General features: G+C 42.8%; 1 protein-coding gene across 1 annotated transcript in view; it reads left to right on the forward strand.

Moving 5' to 3' along the window:
- LOC121282268 (gametogenetin-binding protein 1-like) overlaps positions 1-26697 on the forward strand; it is a 64009-nt gene that overhangs the window by 25819 nt on the left and 11493 nt on the right. The window contains exons 3-4 of the mRNA XM_041195903.1: positions 5134-5228; positions 10144-10270. Of these exons, the coding sequence (XP_041051837.1) occupies positions 5134-5228; positions 10144-10270 (222 nt within the window). The remainder of the gene's footprint in view (positions 1-5133; positions 5229-10143; positions 10271-26697) is intronic.

The raw sequence follows: 26697 nt of genomic DNA on the forward strand, positions 1-26697 counted from the left end.
CCCCGCTAATGTTTTTTGCCCCTTAGTGTTTCTCAGCTCTAACCATACAGATTCCACATCATCGGAGCTAATACCTTTCCTCACTATTGTGTTAATTTCCACTTTAACGAGCAATGCAACTCCACTGCCTTTTCCTTTTTGTCTGTCCTTCCTAAATACTGAATACCCCTGGATGTTCAGTTCCCATCCCTGGTCACCCTGCAGCCATGTCTCCATAATCCCGACTATATCATACCTGTTCACATCTATTTGCGCAGTTAATTCATTCACTTTATTGCGAATGCTCCTCGTGTTAAGGCACAAAGCTTTAAGGCTTATCTTTTTAACATTACTTGTCCCATTCCCATTATTTTTCACAGAGGCCCTGTTTGATTCTGGCCCTTGATTTCTCTGCCTATCACTTTTCTTATTCCCCTTTCTGTGTTTTGTTCTTGTCCTTGATTTTCCCCTCCTCTGACTCCTTGCATAGGTTCCAATACCCTTGCCATTTTAGCTTAAACCCTCCCCAACCACTCTAGCAAATATTCCCCCTACATCAGTCCCATCCTGCTCAGGTGTAACCCATTCAGTTTGTACTAGTCCCGCGTCCCCCAGAACTGGTCCCAATGTCCCAGGAATCTGAAACCCTCTTGCTCACACCACCTCTTTACCCATGTATTCATCTGGATATATCCTGCTATTTCTACTCTGACTAGCACGTGGCACTGGTAGTAATCCTGAGGTCACTACCTTTGAGGTCCTACTTTTCAACTTACTTCCTAACTCCCTATATTCTGCTTTTAGGACCTCATCCCTTTTTTTTAACTATTTTGTTTGTACCAATGTGTACCATGACCACTGGCTGTTCGCCCTCCCCCTTCAGAATGCCCTGTAGCCGCTCTGAGACATCCTTGACCCTAGCACCAGGGAGGCAACATACCACTCTGGAGTCTCATTTGCTGCCACGGGAATGCCTAACTATTCCCCTTACAATTGAATCCCCAACAAGTATTGCATTCCCACACTTTTTACTCCTGTCCTGGGCAGCAGAGCCAACTGTGGTGCAATGAATTTGGTTGTTGCTGCTTTCCTCTGAGAGGCCATTCCCCTCAAAAGTATCCAAAGCAGTATATCTGTTTTGCAGGGGAATAGCCACAGGAGATTCCTGCACTGCCTGCCTAGTTACCTTGCTCTGCCTGGTGGTCACCCATTCCCTTGCCTGTGGACTCTTAGCCTGCAGTGTGACCATCTCTCCAAATGTGCTAACCACGATACTCTCCGCCTCGTGGAAGCACCACAGTGCCCTCAGCCACTGCTCCAGCTTCAAAACCTGGGCTTCCAGGAGCTGCAGCTGGAGACACTTCCCGCACACATGCTGGTCCCGGGCACTGGAAATGTTCCCGGATTCCCACATGGAGCAGGAGAAGCACACCATGGCTTTGAGCTTTCCTGCCATGACTTACCACTTTAAATTAAATTAATATCAAATAACATCAATTACGCTAGGGCCCTCCTTACCTGTTCCTCGTTGTTACAGAATATAGTCCTTACAAATGATGAATCACAAAATAAGACCTTAAAAACTATAAGCGATTAAAAGTAGTAAATAATTACCCTACTGTAGTAAAATACTTACCTGACTGTACTCACGGTACTCGGAGGATCATCTCGTTTCCTCCTCATGAACACCCAAAGCAGTGCTCCAATGCAGGCTGTGATGCTGACTGCAGGACACTCTTCTCAGATTGCTTCACAGCGATGCTGACTGCAGGACACTCTTCCCAGACTTGTCAGGTCTTCCAATCTTGCGCTGTGCCAGTGGGAAATTACGTCAGCCGCAAATTCATTTGTAAAGGGGTGGCATGCACAAGTCAGACCTCCATTTGCTGGTAATTTTGAGGTGAGTGCAACATCTATAGCCTACCTGCCATAGAGCTACACTCTGTCTTGTTCCAATGAATGCCACACTGCTGGGGCTGTAGGGCTGGTCTGCTCCTGCTCTTTGCCTACATTGTACCAAAGAACACCACTGTGTGTGATACTCATTCAATCCTCCACTTTCAGAAACTAGCACTACAACTGGGGGTGGGCTATGAGGTGAGGATGGGATTGATGAACACAAGGTGGGCAATGGGGAGGGAAGGCTGTGGAATGGCAAGTGAGGGGGAAGGGCGAACATGATGGGGGCAACAGGGAAGGAAGACTATGGAATGGCAGTGAGGTGGAAGGGCAAACACAATGGAGCCTTTCTGCTGTCACTCTCTAACTGCTTGTTGCCACAGGAGTCTTCTTTGGAAAGAAAGGAGGAAAACTTCCTCGCGATGAAAGCCACTGAAAGTTATAGCTTCATTAGCACTGTTAAAGGGCTAGTCAGAACTCAGTGGCTTCACATCACAGTAGCTGGATCTCAAGAGTAACACATAGGAACATAGAATTTGGGAATGCAGGTAACAGTGAAGGAGGCACAGCTCCATCAATGAAGGCTTGATTGGCACCCCTTCCGCAAATATTCACACCCTCCACCACTGATGAACAATGGCAGCAGTGTGTACCATCTAGATGATGTACTGCAGAAACTCACCAAGGCTCCTTAGGCAGCAGCTTTCAAACCCATGACCGCTACCATCTAGAAGAACAAGGCCAGCAGACACATGGGAACACCACCATCTGGAAGTCCCCCCCCCCACCACCGCCCAAGTCACTCACCATTTTGACTTAGAATTGAAATTGGAAACAAAGTTGATGAAGCTTTCTAATTCAGGGTGAGAGCAGGACACGGCACCGATATAGTCATCAATGTACCAGATAAAGAGTTGAGGAGGGGGCCTGAGTCAAGCTAGAGCAAGGAATGTTTGATATATCCTACAAAAAGCAGGCATAGCTAGAACCCATGCAGATACCCATAGCAACACTTTTTTATTTGGAGGAAGTGAGATGAGTTAAAGGAGAAATTGTTCAGTGAGAGAATAAGTTCAGCCAGACAGAGGATGGAAACTGCCTGGGCTTCCATTCCAAAAAGAAGCAGAGAGCTCTCAGATCATCCTAATGGGGGTTGGAGGTGTACAGAGGTTTACCATCCATGTTAATGAGGAAACGGTTAGGATCAGGATATTGATGGATGGCATCAGAAGAGTCATAAAGGCAGGTAGGGAAAGACTGGACAAGGGGAGAGGAAAAAAAGAGTCATGGTAGGAAGAAATCAGTTCAGTGGGGCTGAAATGATAGGTCTACCAGAGCAGTCCTGTTTATGGATCTTGAGAAGTCAGTCACCATACAAGTCACTCCCCATCCTGACTTGAAAATATATCACCGCTCCTTCACTGTTGCTGGGTCAAGATCCTGGAACTCAATCCCTAACAGAACTGTAGGTGTACCTAAACCAGTGGTTCAAGAAGGCAGCTTGCCACCACCTTCTCAAGGCAATTAGGGATGGGCAATAGATGCTGGCCTAGTCAGTGATGTCCACGTCTCATAAATGAATGACAAAAAAGCTTGGTCGCTAATATGCCACGTTTGAAATTGGGGCACAGAGCTAGGTTGAGTCACTCATCTCAATTAAACTTTAGCATCTCACAAAGGGCTCAAGATGTTAAGTATCTGCGATGCCATCTTGGTCACCTCGATGTGTGTGCTAGGGTCTCAGGGACAAGGCAGCATCAGCCACCATGCAAGTCGGGCAGGAAAAACTATGGATCTTTGCACTTTCCAAACGTTGTCTCTTCTGAGCTTCGGTTTTCAATGTTTTCAATGTTTCCTTTCGAAGAGAAGGCAAAAGCACAAATGAATCCAGGGCTCAATGCTGCCTTTGTCAGGGTCCTTATGCAATGGAGGAGATGAAGGAGGGAGAGGCAACTCCGTGCGCAGCTCCTTTGGGAGAGACATGGTCAAGTGGAGCCAGAGCATGAATAGAAGGGTCAGGAGGAGAGACCTGGAAAACGGGGGGGTCGACTCACCAGACCTAGGTAGAAGAGTGTCCTATTTGCAAACGAGTGAAAGGCAGTGCCTTGCACATCTGTACTTACCCAAGCTCTGGTCCATCACATATGTCACTTTCTTTGTGAAGACCTGATGCCACGTGGAGTTGAAGGATATGCCCTGCCAGTGGCAATTCCTCTTGAACCACTGCATTACCTGTGGTGTAGGTAGGCAAGACATACAGAATGGAAAAGGAGGAGAGGTAGCCCTGATAATAAAGAATGGCATAAGGACATTAATGAGAAAGGATCTTGGCTCAGAAAATCAAGAAGTAGAATCAGGATGGGTGGAGATTAGGAACAGCAAAGGTAAGAAGACACTGGTGGGAGTAGTTTATAGACCACTCAAGCAGTAGTTTCACTGTTCGACAGAGCATTAAACAAGAAATTAATGGACAGTTAGCACCATTCTTCCAAGGACATTAGTACTTTTTGTGCAAAGCATACTCTTAGCCACTTCTATCCTCCTTGAAGCTTTCAGAAAAAACTGTTGCACATGATTCCCAGAAAGTTTTCTGAAAATGTCCCAAATTTGAGTGTACAGTGTTTTCAAATTCAGGTTCAATTAAACAGAGGAACATAAGAAATAGGATCTAGAAAGAATAGGCCATTCGGCCTGTCGAACCTGCTTCATCATTCAAACAGATCATGGCTGCTCATTAAAAAGATAAGCTTTTTTTTTCTCACTATATTGGGAAGATAAGTTTTGTGGTTAAGAAAATTCTCTCATCTGTTGAATTTAAATTATTATAGTTTCAAAGAACAATGATTTATAGTAGGACAGTATATTTGATGCATGTTTAGCAGACATATGCGGTAGCAGAAATATTGTTTAGTATAAATCCTGAATCTTTCCATAAAAGAAAGAACTGCAGATTCTGGTAATCTGAAGCCAAAACAGGAAAAAAAAACTGAAAGGACAAGCCAATCAGCATCTGTGGAGAGAACAGTTTACACTACAAGCTCATATCCTTACAGACAATAATAATAATAAAGCAATAATAGAGCATAATAATACACAGGAGGAAGTTTACAGATTGGTCAAGTTCAACTGATTCTCACCCAGGCCCTAAAATAATTCAGTAAGCCCTGGAGGTAACTTTTAGACAACAATGGGAGACTAGTCTTTTTTTTTAGAAATGGTTTAAAATGCAAATAAACTTGGTTTTTGGACTTATAGATCAGCCAAAGGAGAACAACCTAAAAACATCATTCTCTCCATGGAGCAAGTTGTTGAATATGTACAGCAAGATGAAAAAGTCTCCAATTCCTAAAGTAGGTTTGCTTTACTTTCAGTGTTAAGGTTCAGACTTCTTTAATAGTCTAGGTTTTACTTGGCACTGTCACTACTAAAAAATCTGAGCGGAATTTCTTGGTCACAGTCAATAAGTTAGCCATAGAATGATGAGGTGAAGTGAGAGTGACTGCCCTGGATATGAAAACAGCATTTGACCAACCATGGTATCAGGGAGCCCTAGCAAAATTGAAGTCAATGGGTATCGGGGAAACCTCTCTACTCATGTCATACCTAGCACAAAGGAAGATGGCCATTGTTATTGGAGGTCAGTCGTCTCAGTCCCAGGGTATCACTGCAGGATTTCCTCAGAGTAGCGTCTTAGGCACAACCATCTTCAGCTGTTTCATCAATGACCTTCCATTCATCATAAGGTCAGAAGTGGAGATATTCGCTGCCGATTGCACAGTTTTGGTACCATTCGTGGTTCCTCAGATAATGAAGCAGTTTGTGCCCTAGGCTAGGCCTGAACAACATTCAGCCTTGGGCTGATAAGTGGGAAATAACATTTTCGCCACACAAGTGCTAGGTAATGACCATCTCCAACAAGAGAGAGCCTAACCATCTCCCATGACATTCAACATATTACCATTGCTGAAACCCCCACCATTAACTTCTTGGATGTTGCCATTAACCAGAATCTGAACTGGACCAGCCATATAAATACTGTGGCCAGAAGAGCAAGTTAGAGGCTGGGAACTCTGTGGTGAGTGACTCACCACCTGACTCCCCAAAACCTGTCCATCATCTACAAGGCACAAGTCAGGAGTGTGATGGTGTACTCTCCACTTGCCTGGATGTATACAGCTCCAACATCACTCAAGAAGCTTGACACCAGCCACAATGCAGCAGTCCACTTGATCAGCCCCCCACCCCCATCCACTGCCTTAAACAATCATTCACTCCATCACCAATGTATAGTGGCCACAGTGTGTAGCATATATAAGACGCATTGCAACAATTCACCAAAGCTTCAACAGTACCTTGCAAACCCATGACCTCTGCCACTTGAAAAGGCAAGGGCAGCATGAGAACACCACCATTTTCAAGTTCCCCTCCATGCCATATACCACCCTGATTTGGAACTATATTGCCATTTCTTCACTGTCACTGGGTAAAAATCCTGGAATTTCCTTTCTAACAGCACTGTGGATGTACCTACAACACAATTCAAGAAAATGTTTCACCATCACCTTCTGAAGGGCAATTAAGGAGGAGCAACAAATGCTAACCTAGCCAGTGATACTCCCATCCCATCCCATGAAAGAAGTAAAAGAAAATAATCACAGGATGGTTACAGCAAAGAAGGAGGCCCTTCAGCCCATCATGTCTGTTCTGGCTCCCTGCAAGAGCAATTCAGCTAGTCTCACTCCCTGGCCCTTTCCCCGTATTCTTGCAATTTTTTACATTTATCATACATTTGTAGAATAACACAAAATAATACCTTGGAATGCTTTACAAGATAGGTAAAGAGACAAAAATAGGATTTGAAGGATTTTAATTGGGAAGATTGAAGAGTGGTACATATGATAGATTTTTAGGAAGATATTAAAAACACAAAGAGATAGTAAGAAAAATGGTTTTGTATAGACGCCAGAGGGCAAAAGTGTAATAGGCAAAAGACAGCGATCATTGCAGGTTTTTGCTCTATTTATCTAAAAAGGCTGTCCAACATATTATTCATGCATGCATCAGAACTTATAAATGCACATGTTTGTTGCAACTTTTCTTCTTAGATAAGTTCTCAGTATTTCAAAGAAAGGTGTATGCTTTGCTTTCTTGTTTTCCATTGTTCAATCAACTTAATATGCTAACACCAGCATTCAAGTTTTATTCAAAGCATAACTTGGTCTTTTTGGCATTCCAATGGATAAAGAGTTTGTCAGCCGCTTCAAACAATTTAGAGAAAACACAGAAAATGCTGGAAACACTTAGCATGTCTGGTAGCATCTGCGGAGAGAGAAACATTTCAAGTTTGTGGCCTTTCATCGGAACTGAGTAAAGTTAGAAATGTAATAGGTTTGAATAAGTAAAATTGGGGAGGTTGGGAAGATGATCAAAAGGGAAGAGGGTGGAGGGCAAGAGAGATTAAATGACAAAAGAGGTCAAGGTGGAATACCAAAGAGATTTGTAATGGGACAAGTAAAGAAACAAAAGATGTGTGCAGAGGAGGTGTGAACGGCAGGATAGGAAAGTCCTTCCCTCCATTTTATCACAGATCTTCCCTTTTCTTTTTCTTTCCCCTTTCACTTGCTCAAAACCTATTACATTTCTAGTTTTACTCAGCTCTGATGAAAGGTCACAGACATGATGCATTAATTCTGTTTCTCTCTCCACAGATGCTGCCAGATCTGCTAAGGGCTTCCATCATTTTCTGTTTTTATTTCAAGATTTCCAAGATCTGCAGTATTTTGCTTTTCATATTAGTCAAACAATTTGAAACTTGCCATTTTATATACATTGTTACGACCTCTGTAGAGACTCTTTAATGTTTAAAGAGAAATTTGAACACCCAGTGATTAACTGAAAGAACTACACTACAAGATTTCACATTTTTAAACAAGAGCAGACTTTATAGTTAAAAAACACAATGTAAGCACTGTTAACCTAACACTATAATTTGTCAAGACTTAAGAGTATAAATACAATTCCCCTTTTTCTTTCTAATTCCACCCAGGAGTTAAAACAAAATACTAGGAACGCTGGAAATCTGAAACAAAAGCAGAAAATGCTGGGAAAACCCAGCAGGTCTAACAGTATCTGGAGAGAGAAAATAAAACAGAGTTAGAGCTTCAAGTCCATATGACTTCTTCAGAGTCTCCACAGATGCTGTCAGACCTGCTGAGTTTTTCCAGCATTTTCTGTTTTTGTTCCACCCAAGAGTTCCCTTATACATTACGAGATCTTGAGGATTCATTCACTTCTCCTTATGAAATCAAACCAAGTATGTCACAGCTCTCCAGAATTTATTCTTATTTCTCCTCAGTGTTCCAGCTATTCTCTGAGGTATGAGATTTCATGGAGATTCTTCCAATGAAAATTTTTGGCTAAGCAACCCTCTAACTTTTCTTCCAAAACCTCACAACTCTGGACTTCTCAGTTCAAGCTTGGGCCTTACTGCATCCATGCTTAGTGATTCAAAAATCAGGAACACCCCTGATTCCTAATGGCCTCCACACCCCTTTACAGATCTTGTACAGCTCGTGGTTCCATAGCTGCTTTACAGATTCTGGCATATTTCTCCAAACTCCGCCCAAGCTGACTGTTGGCTGCTTGTTTCTGTGAGAAATATACAGAAAAAAACAACACAAAAGGGTACCTCCACTGTAAAGCTTATCTCGAAAGCAAAACAGCACACTTGGGATGTTCCAGACAGAAATATAAATCAATTTTCTTTTATCTTCAAAACAACCCATCGATTCTGTGACCCACATAAATAATTTATATCTCTAATTGAGTTAACAGCCCTTTTTCCGGACTTCCTGGTTCCACCAAGAAACCCCCATGTTTACAAAGGTGCTTTTAGCTTATTTGATCTGGGAACAACATGAATAATCTAAACCCCTTATTGAAATAGCTATTGACCTACCAAAAGCTCAAAGGTGGGTCATCCATTGTTTAAGTTTTTTCCCTTCTAACTTTAACCGTACCAAATAAGTCCTTTTAACTGTAATTACCCAAGGTTTGTTAGAATTACTTACTTAAGGGTTGTTTAGCAGTTTCTCAATCAGATGTTTATTTATCTTAGATTTAACACTTTGATCCCCAACCTAAAAGTTACAGTCCTAAAATATACAAAGTATATAGATATTCACAGCAACATACAAGGAAGGTTTGTTTATGTATATTAGCAAGCGTTGTTCCCTCAGTGAATTTGTTGGATTTGTGACGGATACAGGAAGTAGAGCCACTTATGTGATTTAATTCTGTTTTTCCACAACATCTGGATAAAATCAGAATGATACAGCACATTTGCCCATTTGGAGGAACCCATTTGGCTCATTGTGCCTTTGCTGTCATTTTGGAAGAGCTGTCCCATTAGTGTGCCTCTCATGCTCTTTTCCAAGGCCATGTATTTTTTTTCCCTTTAAGTATTTAACTAATGCACTTTAGAAAGTTACTATTGAATCTGCTTCCACCACCTTTTATGCAGTGTATTCCAGATCACCACTTGCTGTGTAAAAAGCAAAATCCTCATGTCACTTATGGTTCTTTTGCCAATCACCTTAAATTTATGTCCTCTGGTTAATGGCCCTTCTACCACTGGAAACAGTTTCTTCTTAGGAACTCCATAAAAATCGTTCACGATCTTCAATACCTATAGCAAATCTCCTCTTAGCCTTCTCTGTTCAAAGGAAAATAGCCCCAACTTCTTCAGTACATAATCCAGTACTGAGGGAATATTGCATCGTTGGACATTTTGATGTGATCGTAAACTGAGGCTACCTCATCTTGTTTAGATGAATATGAAAGGTTCATGACACTATTCAAAGAAGAGCAGGTGCTCTCAACTAACACCACCAAACAGATTAAGTGGTCACTTTTCTCACTGCTGTTTGCAGGGCCTTGTTTTGTGCAAATTGGTTGCCAAGTTTGTAGAAATAACAAATAAGTAATTAATTAGCTGGATGCCATTTAGAGGCATCTTGAGGATGTGAAAGGTGCCATATAAATGCAAGTTCTTTATTTGAAGTGCTTTGAGACTTTTCTTGAGAGACATGATGCAATTCTGCTTAAACGGAAGCTCTTTTTTTTATATGTGCTACACCTAGCTCACGAGTGCTCCATTTTCTATTGTTGTGCCTCTTGCTTGTTTCTATTGGTGTGTGATTGAAGAGGTACAATTTATTTCCTTTATACTAACCAAGTAACATTCCAATATAATTATCATTCCAGTTTCACAATAAAGAGAACTCACAGGAACTCCTAAAAGAAGATGGCCAACGCATTCAGCTGATAGTGTACAGATGTAATGAGTCAAATCCTCTGGTTTTCAGTCACTTTAGAACTACTGACTCCGTGGGTAAGATTAATATATGTTTAATTGTTGGAGCAGTTTGATTATTGAAGTGCATTTCAAGGGTCGTAGGTTGACAAGAAGCATTATTGCAGGGTACGTTCTTGGATAAATAATGTGAGCCATGAACTGCAGAATACCAGTTCTTACTCTCTTGAGATTTACAATAGCTTTTCCCTAAAAGGAAAAGTCTTGTTACACATCAATTGTCATCTATTGGGACAATCAAACCAATCAATAAAATGAATAATTACAACAGCATTCCTAATGTTTTCCTTTGATGCTACAATATTTATTATTATGGACCTACAATGTTAAAAGTATGTTGTTTAAAATCTGCATTGTTAACTTTTTTTAGTCATTCCCTGTTACTGTTTATATTGTTTTTGAAGGGACGTTGCCAGCAGCATAGAGGATAACTCTTTGCAGGATAAAGATTCTCTAATCCACACTCATCATGGATTCCCTGCTGGAAGTGTGCGACTGCAGAATCTCCCCTTAGCTGTCTTGTTAGGAATTTTTGAGTGTAGCACATGTTCGCTGCCAATTTTAAAACTATCCAAAGGGAAAATATTCATGTGAAATATTTTCCATGAAGACACACCTTTGAAACTGTCAAAAACAAATATTATTGCTCGGTTTTGCAATTGGGTTCCAGGGAGGTTCTACTGAAACCCATTAAAAATAATAACAACTTACACAATGGAAGTTTATTTTCTGTGACAACATTGCCCTGTTTGAAGATCCAGCTGATAAATGGAAAGCAATAAGTTCAATTTCAGCCACAGTAAACAGGATTTAATTTTAAGCAACTCCTCTCTTTAGATTGAATTGCATTGAAACAGCTAAGGCTTTTTTAATATTTGATCCTGGTATGTGGGACACTAGCAAGGGCACATTTATTCCCATCCTAGTTGCTCTGAGAAGATGGTGGGCCTCCCTTGACCAACTTCAGTTAATAACTGCTTCTTAACTGAGCAACTTGCTAGACCACTTCAGAGGACATTAAGAATCTGCTTCATATCCAAGGACTAGAATCATGTAAGAACTTGACTAGGAAAGGGTGGCATATTTTCTCAGCTAAAGAACGTTGATGAATCAGTTGAGCCTTTATAAGAAAATGGAAGTTAGCCCAAAGGTTACCAGATTTGAACTCACATTTCCTATGTTGCTAGTCAATAACCATAGCCAGTATGCTGCGGTACTCATTACACAATTGAAAGAGATCTGTAAGTCTTAGTAAATTTGATTCTCACAATACAGAGTAACAAACCTATATAATGTTGAACTATATAGTCAGAACAGTAGATCAGAGGTCTGAAGTCAGAACCAATGCTCTGGTTGATCCACATCTTGAGTAATGAGTTCAGTTCTGGTCACTGAGGTACAAAGAACATTTAAGCACTGGAGGCAGTTGGGAGAAGAGCCAAAAGGCTGATCTTTATTGTCAGAGGTGCAAGTTGTGAGGAAGACTGATTAAACTTGGACTTTTTAGCCTTAAACAGAAGTGTCTGAGGAGTGGTCTTATAAAGGTACAGTCTATAAGATAGTAAATCTGTTATTGTTGTGAGCCTTAGATGGGGTTGTCTATGGTCTGGATTTATAGATACTGCAGGAGGCAAATCTGTTGGTGAGCTTTACCTTTTTATTGAGTGTTCTACTAATTACGTACAGCACAGGACTTAGCATGAGGGTCTACATAGAATTATTTCTTAGCATACTCAGTTGTCATGTGATCTTACATCAATGATGATATAGACTATTTCCATATTTAACATTAACGCTTTATACTACATCTCCCCCCAAGCCTATTTCTCTGTTAAATATATTATTTACATTATCCTACATCTCCCCCTGAAGTCTCTGTCTTCATCCCTGGTTCAGAGGTAAGCATTGTGGTAGTTTCACTGATCTCCCCAACCTTGTTCTCAGCCCGCTCAGAGGTAGCACAGGATTCAACTCCTTCATGTCCTCTCGAACTCTGTAGAGTGACATGTGAATCATCAGAGACTATTGGTTCTCTGTTCAGGTTGTCTTCCTGATCAGGTGGTGAGTTAGTCCATTCCATTGGTGGTGGTTTTGTAGGTACGAGTGCGCTTCTATTTTTTCTCATTACTCCATTTATAGTCTCTGCAAGATAAGACCATGAATTTAATGTTTTTTCCAAAATTTGACTTTTGTGATTCAAGTCACAAATCAAGACAATTCACCTGCTTGGAGTTGTGGTAAATCATGCACTCTGATGTTTACAGTTTCTGGCTTGATTTGCACAATACTCATTCTCCCTCTCCTTACTCTCTCTATATCTGCTGCTTTGAGACATGGCATAAGCGTATGTGGAAGAACAGGAAGTTGAGTCAATAGTCATCTTCCCATCAGAAGCTCTGACAGAACTAAACCATTCTGAAGTGGTGTAGAATTGGAGCTCAACCGTGCTAAGTTAATATCATTGTTGAAGAAAAAAGCTTTTATCAGATCTACTTCTCTTTCAGACTCTCCATTAGCTTGTGGGTTTCTAGGTGAACTAGTTGTGTGGACAAATCCAATCTTCTGTGAACTTCTTCAAACATTTGTTTGCAAACTGTGGGCCATTGTCTGAAATAACTAGTTCTGGAATGCCATGTGTAGCAAAAATTTATTTTATTAATTTAGTTGGACCATGAAGACATTTAACCTCAATCTACTTGGATTAATAGTCAACAACTGTGAGACATGTCTTCCCCTTGGGCATGAAAATATCTATTCCAAGAGGTTCCCATAGACTGGATGGAAATGAGGATATCGTCAGTCATTCCCTTTGCTCCTGGCGATGGATTGCACAGGTGATGCAACTTGAAATAATTTCCCATATAGATTTTAAAATTCCTAGCTGCCAAACAGGATTTTGTGCTCCAGCATGACATTTTGTAATACCTGTATCCCTGGTGTATTCTCTGAAGCATCTCAAGTCTGAGTGCTCTAGGTATGACCAAACTCGCATAATAAATCAGCAAGTTATCCATAACACTGAGATGTCTTCATTGCTGTAAGTATTGTTTCAGGATGAGATTATTTGGAGCAAATTCTGGCCATCCATTGATACATTATTCTCCAATTGTAGCATATTATTCACCTGCTTTTTGTGCCTTCCATTTCACCTCTGTGTTGTTGCTGGTAGGAATCCTATGGTCAATGAGGTATTACATCTTCAACAAAATGTATGTTCTCCTGTTCAGGCTTTTCAACAGGAATGCATGACAATGCATCTGCTGTTGTTTGTTGTTGCCCTTGGACATGTTTGTCTATTGGTTTCTTGCTTGATACAAGCTGTTCTTCCTGGTAATGTACTCATGGTCTCTTCAACTGCTATTTTTATGAACCTGTGCACCTGGTTTTCTCAACGTTTCCACTTGGTTCTATTACGTTCTGGTGTTCCCATTCCATAGCACTTGTTTTATTCTTCTCAAAATCTACGAATAATTCTAGAAATTCTTTCTTGAGCTCTGTCGATTTTTTTTTCTTGGCTTCCCAATTCATCTATTTCATTGATGAGTTGTAAAACTGTGCAGACTTTATGACTTAACAGTGAACACTTGATTTTAGATCACATACAAAGTTTCTGTGATTTCTCTTCCTTTGCACTGAAGTGTAACAGTTAACTGTCCCTTGACATGCAGTTGAATGGACTGTGGAGTCGTATAGTTGATGGCTGGAGGAAGTTTACTTTAGCTACTGTTCTGTATCAGAAAGAATTAAAACTCCTGCTCCAGTGTCTAATTTGGAGATTTTTTATGTTCTTTGACGATAATGTCTGTGCTACAATTGTTCCCATTTGAACCTGTAATGGTACTTTGTCTTAATTTTCTTCAACTTCTTGAATGCTACATGATCTAAATTGTTTCTCCTTTAATTTTTGTATTAGGAGCTTTTTGCGGCAGCATACCAATTTTAAAAAGTTCCCTCCTCTTACAGGAATGGCACTCTGCATTTTTGATAGGGTGTTCTTTACACCAATGCAGCCTTTTCTGCCACACCGAGAACACTGAATAATGGTGGCTACCATGCCCTCTTCTCTTTTTCCATGTTTTGGATTAGGTACGCTGCTACACCTTTGTCCTACAAATTGCACCATGTCAGCCATTTTTCTCCACAAAATTTCTTTGTCGCCTCGAATAAATAGCCTGCCTTGTTAACTGCACAGCCTTTGATAGGGTCAAATCAACTGCTCTTCTAAGACTCCTGCAACAATGCAATCCCAAATTAATTTGTCATTCAGGGCTCCATATTCACAATTCTTAGCTAATCGATAGAAATCATTAATGAAAGAGTAACACACACTCCAAATATTTGGATACATCCATTGAACTTCACCCTTTCTATAATGGTTACTTTTCTAAGACCAAAATAGGTGTCAAAGGCTCTGATAACTTCTTCACATGTCGCCGTCTCTTAGTTTCTGCCCTGTCTGACCATTATGCCATCTGCACTACTGCCTATGTGGTAGAGGAGGGTGCTAACCTGTTCCTTGCTAGTCCTCTCTGATAGTCTCGAAGCTGCTCTGTACCTGGTAAACCTACAACATCAGTTCTGCCACTTCTCGACTTGATCTGGGCCTTCTACATGGTCAAAGCACTCTGGAAAAGGTAGGATTTTCTGCAGAGCTTTTCTTTACTCTAGCCTTTCTTTGAGTTATGTTGGCAATTTTCCCGCACTGTCCTCATCCCGCATTTATTTCTCTTGCTGCTTCTTCCAGTCAGTGGACTCTTTATTTGGTGCTTTTTCTGCCATGTTTTCTGCCACCATCTGTTATCATTATTCTGGGTTTTAGATGGGGCTATCTATGTCGGGATTTATAGATATTGCTGGAGGCAAGGCTGTTAGTAAACTTTACCTTTTTATTGAACATTCTATTAACTGTACAATTTAAGGCTTTGCACAAAGCTCTACATAGAACTCTCAGCATACTCTTTTGTCATGTGATCTTATATCACTGATGATGTACTCTGTCTATTTACATATTTTAACATTAACCCTTTAAACTACAGTAAGTGGTAACGGAAAAGGTACATCTCAAAACTTATTATTAATTGCATGCGTAGAACAACAGAACACAGGTTCAAATTAGGAAAAGGAAAATTTAGCACTATTATCGGAAAGTTCTTCTTTACACAAAAAATTTTGAACATATGGAATGCCTGTTCAAATAGAGTAGGAGAGGCAAAGCCCCACCCCCCCCCCCCCACCCCCCCCCCCACCCCACCCCAGTACCATTTCCAAAGCAATTGGATGCTCCAAAGTGTGGTGGTGGGGTTGGATTTTAGAGTCTTTCTCTAGGAATGAACTAAGATGGGCTGCATATTCTTCATCATCTGTAATTATTTTGCAGTCTTCTGAAATAGTCGACCAGATTTTCATCTTAACCACCTGATATTATTGTCTGGCTGCCCTCGTCCTCTGTGGGTATGAGCATCCTTATGCCCATTCTTTGATGTTATGTGCCATTTTCTACTGCATACAGAAGAGCATGAGTCTCAGCACAAAGAACACCTAACCCCCTTTATCGGCATGCATTTCTCTGACAGATAATGGGCCCTCCCAGGTAACCCATCCACACTCCCACTCTCATGCCACTTGTACTAGCATGGAAATATGAGCCTGCAAATTCTGGTGCTCATGCATTCAGGCATCATGATGTATGCTGTTCTACTCTTGCAGTTAATACTAATGCATTTTACTGTTGTCTGCTTGTTGCCCTCATGAGAGCTGCATTGATCTAACGCCGCCTGGCAGTGCAGAGTAGGTCGTTGATCCTTTTCCTGCATATGTGGACTGCACAGCTGCTAACCTCAGCTGCAGTCTCCGTCCAGGCTTCCTTGGTCAGGCAGGAAGTTTTCCTGATGCTGTCAATGGCGAATGGCACCTCTCGCCATTCCCGAACAGCCTGGAGAAGAATCTGAAGTATTTGCCATCTGAATGTGGAGGTCGTGTTTCTGCCAGCTTCTGCTATACCAGTGCTGCTGATTGTAGGCATTAGTGGCATGTCCAGGTGTCGCTTAAAAAGGGGCCCTGACCTTCAATCTCATCAGCTGACAGTGGTTTCGGCAACTTCCTGCATGCCCCCACTGCATAGTTGGCCTGACCCTGCACCTCTGCATATTTTATTGGCCAGCCGCCGAGCAAAAGTTCGACCCACTTCCAGGTATATGATTGGGACCTACATCAGGCGAACAAAATTCCACCCACGATTTCTGTTTTGTTAAAATTTTGTTATTAAATGACTTAGAACAATCTTATAATTATTTTTATTCCATTAAGCAGTTTTCAAATTTAGATGACTGAAAGATGGCCTGTGGTATCATTGGAAGGGCAGAAATTGCAGATTATTACCATTTATTGCTACGCAGACCTGCTATTTGGTTCAGTACCATTAAACATATAAAAGACAGAGAAAGATGACAAAACAAAGCATTTTCTTCAAAGAATAGGTTTCCCAGATAATGAAACCCTTTGTTCTCTACTGTCATGAATTGTCTGGCATATATACAAAAGACTTGCATTTATATAGTGTCCTTCATATAGGTCCCAAGGTGCTTCACAGGAGTGTTAGCCAACAGAAATTGACACTGAGCAAAAGGAGGAGATCCTGGGACAGCTGACTTAAACCCTTAATCAAAGAGAGCAGTTTTAAAGAACATCTTAAAGAAAAGAGAGGTGAAGAGGTAGAGAAGTTTTGGGATGGAATTCCAGAGCTTAAGACCAAGGTGGTTGAATGATGATTGCTAATGGTGGGCAAAGGAATGGAGATACACAAGAGGACAATGTTGGAGGATCGCAGAATTTTCAGAGGGCTGTAACATTGGAGGAGGTTATAGAGATAGGGAGGAGTGAAGTCATGAATGCATTGCAACATAAGGATGAGAAATCTAAACTCTAGGTGTCAATGGACCAAGAGCCATTGAAGGTCAGAGAGCTTAGGGGTGATGGACGAAAAGGACTTCTCACGATTTAGGACACCAGTAGCAGATTTTTGGACGAGTTCAAATTTATGGAGGGTGGAAGATGAGAGACCAGTCAGGAAGGTGATGAGTCTGAAGGTAACAAAAGCAAGAATACTGATTTTAGCATTTCCAGTTTCCTCAGTCAATGCTGGAATATCCTGGGCAACCATTATGCTGGAAACAGAAATGTAGGAAAAGTGTTAGGCCACTCAGCTCAAAGAGCCTATTCCACCATTTAATTAGACTATGAATTATATGTACCTCAACTTCATTTGCTTCCTTTTTTACCCAGACCCTGTTACCTAACAGAAATCTAACAATTTGGTTCTGGGGTCTTCCACCAGTGGAAAGAGATTCTCTCTATTTATTTTATCAAATCCCTTGATTATTTTAAATACTTTGATGAGCTCATCCCTCGAGGGAATACAAACCAAGTTTGCACCAAGTCATCATTCGGGTGGATTTGCATGGTACCCTGTCAAAGACCAATATATCTTTCTTGAGGTTCTATGACCTAAACAGCATGCAATACTTCAGATAGGGTCTGATCAAGGCTGAACTAAACTGAAGCATATTTCCTCGCTCTCAAATTCCAATTTCATTGAGATAAAGGACAATATTTTTATTAGCTTTTTTGATTTTTTTTGTACCTATGAAATTGTATTTAGTGATTTTTGTACATGGACATCTGGATTCTCTTGCTCCTCCACAGGTCCTAGTCTCTCACATTTCAGTAAAGATTTCAATTTGACTTCTCCAGACCCAAAGCGGATGACCACGAGGTGGCCCTACCCGAAAACTTTGACGTTGCTTTTGTGTTCAAACACACTCAAAAACAATCAGCGATCCTTTGACATCAAATGTTCTTATTTGGAACAAGAACTTGCTCTAGTTTTCCTACTAATTGGCTGGGTTTTTCCAGTCCTGCCCGCAGTAGGAATCAACATGGACAGGACCAGAAGATTTGGAGAGCAGCCAAAAGTCCATTGACTTTATGCAGCAGGACCGTAAAATCCCGCCCATTTAGCCTATTTACAGCCTTTTGTAATGTTCTCCCATCCATGCAACTTGCTGTACCTCCTAAATTAGTGGAAGAAACAAGGTATATCCTGTCTTGGCTGGCTGATGTGGGTTCACATTTTGGTCCAGGCCTGAGGCTGGTCTCAAAACTTTTCCTTTCATTCCCTAACATTTTTTCTTAGCTTCCATGAGGGCCACAAACTTTAACCATCTATGATGGTGGCACTGACAACCTCAGCTTTTCTTGCTCCTCAACAGTGGTATGTGCCCAACATGTGCTCATTATGGAGGCAGGCTCCAGAGAAATGAAGATTAGGAACCTTCCTCTGATCCCAGCAGATTTGACCGCAACCAAGCAGTGTTGTGTTTTGGTCAGTATGTCCTTTGACACTGAGACATAATGGAGACAGAGACTAGCGCTAGAGGAAACACAAGTTGATTGCCAAGTCAAAGGCCTGATCTTGTTGGGAGATATGAGAGATGTGAGCTTTGCAGCCTGGAAAGGGGCTACCTGAGAAGTAAGCTTAAACAAGTCTATTGGGTAATTAGGAGACTGAGAAAGGTAAAATTGCACCTTAAATTAAATAGTAAGAGTAGGACAAGAAAACAGTGGTTCAAACTGTTAAAACAAAAATCAATAATGAGCATATCTCTCTATACTTCATAGGAAAAACATACAGGGTGAGATCTTAGTCCCTCATATTTCATTTTGGAAGTCCATTCCATTCATTCATCAGTCTCCATAACACAAGACTGATGAATGAATGGAATGGGTTTCCAAGATGAGATGTGAGGGACTAAGACCTCACCCTGTATATTTTTCTTATAAAATATAGAGAGATATGCTCATTGCTATGTCTATAAATTTCACATGAGACAAAGACCAAAATGGCTGAATCTATGCCTGTCTGTGACCCCGAACAAAAGAATCTACTTGGCAGTATCAGAGAAACCCTCATATTGTTATCCCTGTTATGCCCCCTAATGACCCCTGTGGACTGCATAGACTAAATTTAAAGAGAGCTCTCAAAGACCATCAGCATTTTATAATCCAGGTTGTCCAACAGGAGTCTGCTTATCAGCTAAGACAAAGGGCCCCTCAACCTTCCATTCAATTCTTAATGGTTGAGACATTTAACAATCTCAGGATCCAGATGAAGGATACATCTCCATTGTCAAAGACAGTGTGGAGGAGTGGGAGCAATGTGACTTGGGCCTCTGACTGGTGGAACCAGTAATATTGCCGTGCTGAACTGTAACATTTCAGTCTGCCTCAGTCTCACAGACAAGGAGCACTGATACTTTGTCCCATCTACATTGCTTCTGCTAGAAATTCTATACCATCGTCTGCAACAATAATTCATCTCTACATGCCTACCTATTGTGTGAAGTCAACACCACCGGAAAAGCAAATTATACAGCATTAACTTCCGTGAAGGAATACCTCATTGGACTTTGATTCTGGACTCTGGACCACACATGAAACATTGGGCAGGATTTTTGGATTGTCGGGCAGGCCCAGGAGCGGCGAGGAAATGGTCCACCACCCGCGATCGACCCCTGACCATGATTTGGCTGGCCAAAAAACGGCGAGCCAGTGTGAAACGTGTGCTGGAAGGCTCATCGCTGCTGGGGTGGGGGTGGGAGGAGGGCAAGCGCAAAAGTCTGCACATGTGTGGGGGAAGTACACACTGAAAGCTCCCTGAAAGCAGAGAGGTACTTCAGAGAGCTGAAGAATTTTAAAATCAAAAATAAAGATTGTGAAAATCTGAAAAAAATGTCCCACGTAGGACTCACATAAACAGAAACATAATAAAGATTATGTCAAAATGTTTTTTTGAAAATTAATGTCGAAAACCTCATCCCGCCCATGGATGAAGTTTTCTCAAAAATGCAAAGGCTGCCTGGCTGATTCGCCCACCTGCTAACTGTAAGATTGGAGAGGCAGTGCAAAATCACTGTTAATTAATACTTTAATGGCCTTAATAGGCCTTTTAATTGTCGGCGTGCCCGCCGACTAAAATATTGCGTGCTATTTTACCCCAGATTGGGTTGGGCGGCTCCTGCCCATGTGACGTAAAATCCTCCCCAATATTTATTTTCACTGCGGTCTCTGCATTGTAAACCTTTCTTTTCCTTCTCCCCCTTTACTGTATGAATGCAAAGGAGGCAACATTGTGATCCTGCTCCCATGGTTTAAATGTGTTCAATAAACTAACCCATTGAGTTCATCCTATCTCAAGTTTGCTGTGGGGTTATTAATAGAACATTGGATCACACCAAAAGCAAGAGGTTGGGAAATAGACCCATTGATAATAAAGAGGGAAACAAATCAAAACGTCTTTCTGTTTATGGACGGGTGGTGAAAGGAGAAATTAGTGCTGTTTAAATTAAACCCCCTCCTGCCCATAACAGAGAGGTAGATATGAAAACTCTGGAATCTTTTACCAAATAGTTGAATGCTGAAGTGGATAGAGCTTTAGAATCTCTCTTGAAGGATGTATTAAGATGGACCAAATGGTCTTCCTCATCTATAATTATCAGAATACGATAACAACAATAAATACAGAAAAAATGGAGAAATTTGATGCCTCAGGGAGTCCAGTGGGTTCACAAAGCCCAGCTTGAAAATCTAATATTTATTTTATATTTTCATGTTTTATCCCCTACTTTCAAAAGAATGCTGCAGTAGCAGTTTTAGTCAGGAATCTCAAATACTCAAATCACAATTTTAAAAAGATATTTTAAACCACAATTGTTCTCTGATTCTCAGTTTTTGCCTTATAATAGGGATTACTTGAAAGGTACGTGGAGGGATATATGGAATATTGGATGTGCAGACCATTGGCAAGTGATAAAGTTCACTAAATACTCAGAGTTGAAAAATACCTCCCTGTTTGCATTGATGGTTGTTTCCTTTTAATATTTTCTTTGTTGCGACTGCCAGTTAAATTGCACCTAGAAGATGTTGAGGGTGGATATTCCTTTGGGGATTCTGATTGCACTGTATAATTTAAATGAGGATGAGGTGTTTATGAGAAACAACAAATGCAGGTGCAACAACATCTGCAACATTTTAGCTTCCCCTGTTACTACCCTAGGAGTCATTTTTATAGAATCCTCCAAATGCAAGCAGAAGAGAGCTGTTCTCACTGTGCTTCACAAGAGGCTCTCTTAGAAAAGGGTCTATTAGAGAACTGCACCATCTGTAATAGATTAGGTGATCAGCAGCCATCTGGAATGGGGATAATTCTTTGCTATACAGCTGTCCTCAATGCCCACATTATTTGAAGCAGATGAAATGCTGGGTGGATGCCTGTCAACATATAAGGGCTATTTTCTGCAACATTTGCTACTGATCCCACTGAGAATGCCTCCCCCTCTCCCAATGACAGAGGAATGCCTCTCGGCAGTGGCTTGCTGTTCTTTGGTGGCCACCTCAGTCTACAAGATAATTGTGCCATGCTGCTTTGTTGAAATGAAGGATGGTATTCAAAAGGTCAGTGGCTGTTTGCAATATTTTATCTTGTAAAGCACCTACCAACTTATATTTCTGCCATGCTTGATGAGTTTCACAAGATTTCTACATTGAAGTAAGTATGAGCAATTTCATCGTCTTGCCACCATAAAATTCTTCCTTATTTATAATCAGATTTGAGGTAACTGCAATTACTTACTTGGTGAGCTCCAGTCATGCAATTTTCACCTAAATTTTATTTCAGCCACATGTAGCATCACCCACTGTGGTACACTTTTCAGCAGTAGCCATTCAATGCTTCTATATCAAAAGAAGCAGCTTTCCCCCACATTTTTCCTTTGTACTTTCGTGAGCAATTGCTCAACTGTTCTGCACTGACAAAACCTTAGCTAGGATTTTCTGTGCCCGCCAGCATCGGGCGTGTTCAGTGGCGTGAGCAGACAAAATGGCGAGAGAGCCAAAAATTGGTTTAATGATGCAGTGAAACCAATTTGCGATCGTCTGCTCCGCCTGCCGATGGTGGGCTGAGTTTTCCATCATCGGACGTCGGGAACCTCATTGTAATACATCAGCATATCATTATAAGGCCATCCCAGCAGATTCATCCCTTGCCCCTGCTGGTTCAACTGCCCACGTTGGCGAGAAACCACACCGACGTGTTTCACAACAGCATATATAAGGCGTGCACTTGGTAGGCTGCACTTCGCACAGGACTTCAAGGTTTGTTTGCCTACCTCACTTTGGTCAGCACTCACAGTCATCAGTGCCAGGCTTCACAGACAGCACCACGTCACTTTTAGTGGGGGGCTCACGGGTAGGTCTTTACCTACCAGATCAGCCATATGTGGGTGACTTTTCATCAGTTGCAGGGCAAGGTCTTACTTGGGGTAAAGGGAGAAGTGGTCTCAGGCAAGGGAAGAGGCTGCAGGACCAGAGCTATATCAGGGAGGGAGGGTATCCTGTGGGGGGAGGTAGGGGGGGGCAGATGTTGATCTGTGCAAGTGGCCTCAAGATGCTGAGGGCTGAGGAGGCAGTCTCCAGAGATGTGGCCAGATGGACATGTGAGGGTGGAGAAGAAAAGAGTTGACGTTTCGAGTCCTCATGACCCTTCAACAGAACTGATTGAATATTAGAAGAGGGGTGAAATATAGGCTGGTTTAAGGTGGGGGGGAGACAGAAGTCGGGGGGGCGGGGGCGGTGGTGTGGTTGTAGGGACAAGCAAGCAGTGATAGGAGCAGATAATCAAAAGATGTCACAGACAAAGGAACAAAGAAGTGTTGAAGGTGGTGATATTATCTAAACGAATGTGCTAATTAAGAATGGATGGCAGGGCACTCAAGGTACAGCTCTAGTGGCGGTGGGGTGGAAAGACTAGCAGGGCATACAAGATTTAAAAATAATGGAAATAGGTGGGAAAAGAGAAATCTATATAAATTATTGCAAAAAACAAAAGGAAGGGGGAAGAAACAGAAAGGGGGTGGGGATGGAGGAGGGAGTTCCAAGATCTAGAGTTGTTGCATTCAATATTCAGTCCGGAAGGCTGTAAAGTGCCTAGTCGGAAGATGAGGTGCTGTTCCTCCAGTTTGCGTTGGGCTTCACTGGAACAATGCAGCAAGCCAAGGACAGATATGTGGGCAAGAGAGCAGGGTGGAGTGTTAAAATGGCAAGCAACAGGGAGGTTTGGGTCTTTCTTGCGGACAGACCGAAGGTGTTCTGCAAAGCAGTCGCCCAGTTTACGTTTGGCCTCTCCAATGTAGAGGAGACCGCATTGGGAGCAACAAATGCAGTAGACTAAGTTGGGGGAATTGCAAGTGAAATGCTGCTTCACTTGAAAGGAGTGTTTGGGCCCTTGGACAGTGAGGAGAGAGGAAGTAAAGGGGCAGGTGTTGCATCTTTTGCGTGGACATGGGGAGGTGCCATAGGTAGGGGTTGAGGAGTAGGGGGTGATGGAGAAGTGGACCAGGGTTTCCCGGAGGGAACGATCCCTACGGAATGCCGCCGGGGGGTGGGGGGGTGAAGGGAAGATGTGTTTGGTAGTGGTATCATGCTGGAGTTGGCGGAAATGGCGGAGGATGATCCTTTGAATGCAGAGGCTGGTGGGGTAATAAGTGAGGACAAAGGGGACCCTATCATGTTTCTGGGAGGGAGGAGAAGGCGTGAGGGCAGATGCGCGGGAGATGGGCCGGACACAGTTGAGGGCCCTGTCAATAACCGTGGGTAGAAAACCTCAGTTAAGGAAGAAGGAGGACATGTCAGAGGAACTGTTTTTGAAGGTAGCATCATCAGAACAGATGCGATGGAGGCAAAGGAACTGAGAGAATGGGATGGAGTCCTTACAGGAAGCGGGGGTGAGGAGCTGTAGTCGAGGTAGCTGTGGGAGTCGGTGGGTTTGTAATGGATATTGGTGGACAGTCTATCACCAGACATTGAGACAGGGAGGTCAAGGAAGGTAAGGGAAGTGTCAGAGATGGACCATGTGAAAATGATGGACGTGTGGAGATTGGAAGCAAAATTAATACATTTTTCCAAGTCCTGACGAGAGCATGAAGCAGCACCGAAGTAATCATCGATGTACCGAAGAAAGAGTTGTGGGAGGGGGCTGGAGTAGGACTGGAACAAAGAATGTTCCACATAGCCCATAAAGAGACAAGCATAGCTGGGGCCCATAGCCACACCTTTTATTTGGAGCAAGTGAGAGGAGTTAAAGGAGAAATTGTTAAGTGTGAGAACAAGTTCAGCCAGACGGAGGAGAGTAGTGGTGGATGGGAATTGTTTGGGCCACTGTTCGAGGAAGAAGCTAAGGGCCCTCAGACCATCCTGGTGGGGGATGGAGGTGTAGAGGGATTGGATGTCCATGGTGAAGAGGAAGCAGTTGGAGCCAGGGAACTGGAAATTGTTGATATGACGTAAGGTGTCAGAGGAATCACGGATGTAGGTGGGAAGGGACTGGACAAGGGGAGAGAGAAGGGAGTCAAGATAATGAGAAATGAGTTCCGTGGGAAAGGAACAGGCTGACATGATCGATCTACCGGGACAGTTCTGTTTGTGGATTTTGGGTAGGAGGTAGAAGCGGGCCATCCGAGGTTGGGTGACTATCAGGTTGGAAGCTGTGGGAGGAAGATCTCCAGTGGAGATGAGGTCAGTGACAGTCCTGGAAACAATGGCTTGATGTTCAGTGGTGGGGTCATGGTCCAGGGAGAGGTAGGAGGAAGTGTCTGCGAGTTGACGCTCAGCCTCCACGAGGTAGAGGTCAGTGTGCCAGACAACAACAGCACCATGACCCCACCACTGAACATCAAGCCATTGTTTCCAGGACTGTCACTGACATCATCTCCTCTGGAGATCTTCCTCCCACAGCTTCCAACCTGATAGTCGCCCAACCTCGGACGGCCCGCTTCTACCTCCTACCCAAAATCCACAAACAGAACTGTCCCGGTAGACCAAGCGTGCCAGCCTGTTCCTGCCCCACGGAACTCATTTCTCGTTATCTTGACTCCCTTCTCTCTCCCCCTGTCCAGTCCCTTCCCACCTACATCCGTGATTCCTCTGACACCTTACGTCACATCAACAATTTCCAGTTCCCTGGCCCCAACCGCTTCCTCTTCACCATGGACGTCCAATACCTCTGCACCTCCATCCCCCACCAGGATGGTCTATGAGCCCTTAGCTCCTTCCTCGAACAGAGGCCCGAACAATCCCCATCCTTCACTACTCTCCTCCGTCTGGCTGAACTTGTTCTCACACTTAACAATTTTTCCTTTAATTCCTCTCACTTCCTTCAAATAAAAGGTGTGGCTATGGGTACCCGCATGGGCCCCAGCTATGCCTGTCTCTTTATGGGCTATGTGGAACATTCCTTGTTCCAGTCCTACTCCAGCCCCCTCCCACAATTCTATCTCCGGTGCTGCTTCATACTGTCTTCGGGACTTGGAAAAATTTATTAATTTTGCTTCCAATCTCCACCCCTCCATCATTTTCACATGGTTCTTCTCTGATATTTCCCTTCCCTTCCTTGACCTCTCTGTCTCAGTTTCTGGTGATAGACTGTCTACCAATATCAATTATAAGCCTACCGACTCCCACAGCTACCTCAACTGCGGCTCCTCACACCCCACTTCCTGTAAGGACTCCATCCCATTCTCTCAGTTCCTTCGCCTCCGTCGCATCTGTTCTGATGATGCTACCTTCAAAAACAGTTCCTCTGACATGTCCTCCTTCTTCCTTAACCGAGGTTTTCCACTCACGGTCATTGAAAGGGCCCTCAACCGTGTCCGGCCCATCTCCCGCGCATCTGCCCTCACGCCTTCTCCTCCCTCCCAGAAACATGATAGGGTCCCCCTTGTCCTCACTTATCACCCCACCAGCCTCTGCATTCAAAGGATCATCCTCCCCCATTTCCACCAACACCAACTCCAGCATGATGCCACCACCAAACACATCTTCCCTTCAGCAACTCCCCCCCGGCGGCATTCCGTAGGGATCATTCCCTCCAGGACACCCTGGTCCACTCCTCCATCACCCCCTATTCCTCAACCCCTACCTATGGCACCTCCCCATGCCCACGCAAAAGATGCAACACCTGCCCCTTCGCTTCCTCTCTCCTCACCGGGCCCAAGTGAAGCAGCATTTCACTTGCATTTCCCCCAACTTAGTCTACCACATTCGTTGCTCCCAATGCGGTCTCCTCTACATTGGAGAGACCAAATGTAAACTGGGCGACCGCTTTGCAGAACACCTGCAGTCTGTCCGCAAGAAAGACCCAAACCTCCCTGTCGTTTGCCATTTTAACACTCCAACCTGCTCTCTTGCCCACGTGTCTGTCCTTGGCTTGCTGTATTGTTCCAGTGAAGCCCAACGCAAACTGGAGGAACAGCACCTCATCTTCCGACTAGGCACTTTACAGCCTTCCGGACTGAATATTGAATGCAACAACTCTAGATCTTGGAACTCCCTCCTCC

Source organism: Carcharodon carcharias, chromosome 9 (assembly GCF_017639515.1).
Source record: "Carcharodon carcharias isolate sCarCar2 chromosome 9, sCarCar2.pri, whole genome shotgun sequence".
Lineage (NCBI taxonomy): Eukaryota > Metazoa > Chordata > Chondrichthyes > Lamniformes > Lamnidae > Carcharodon > Carcharodon carcharias.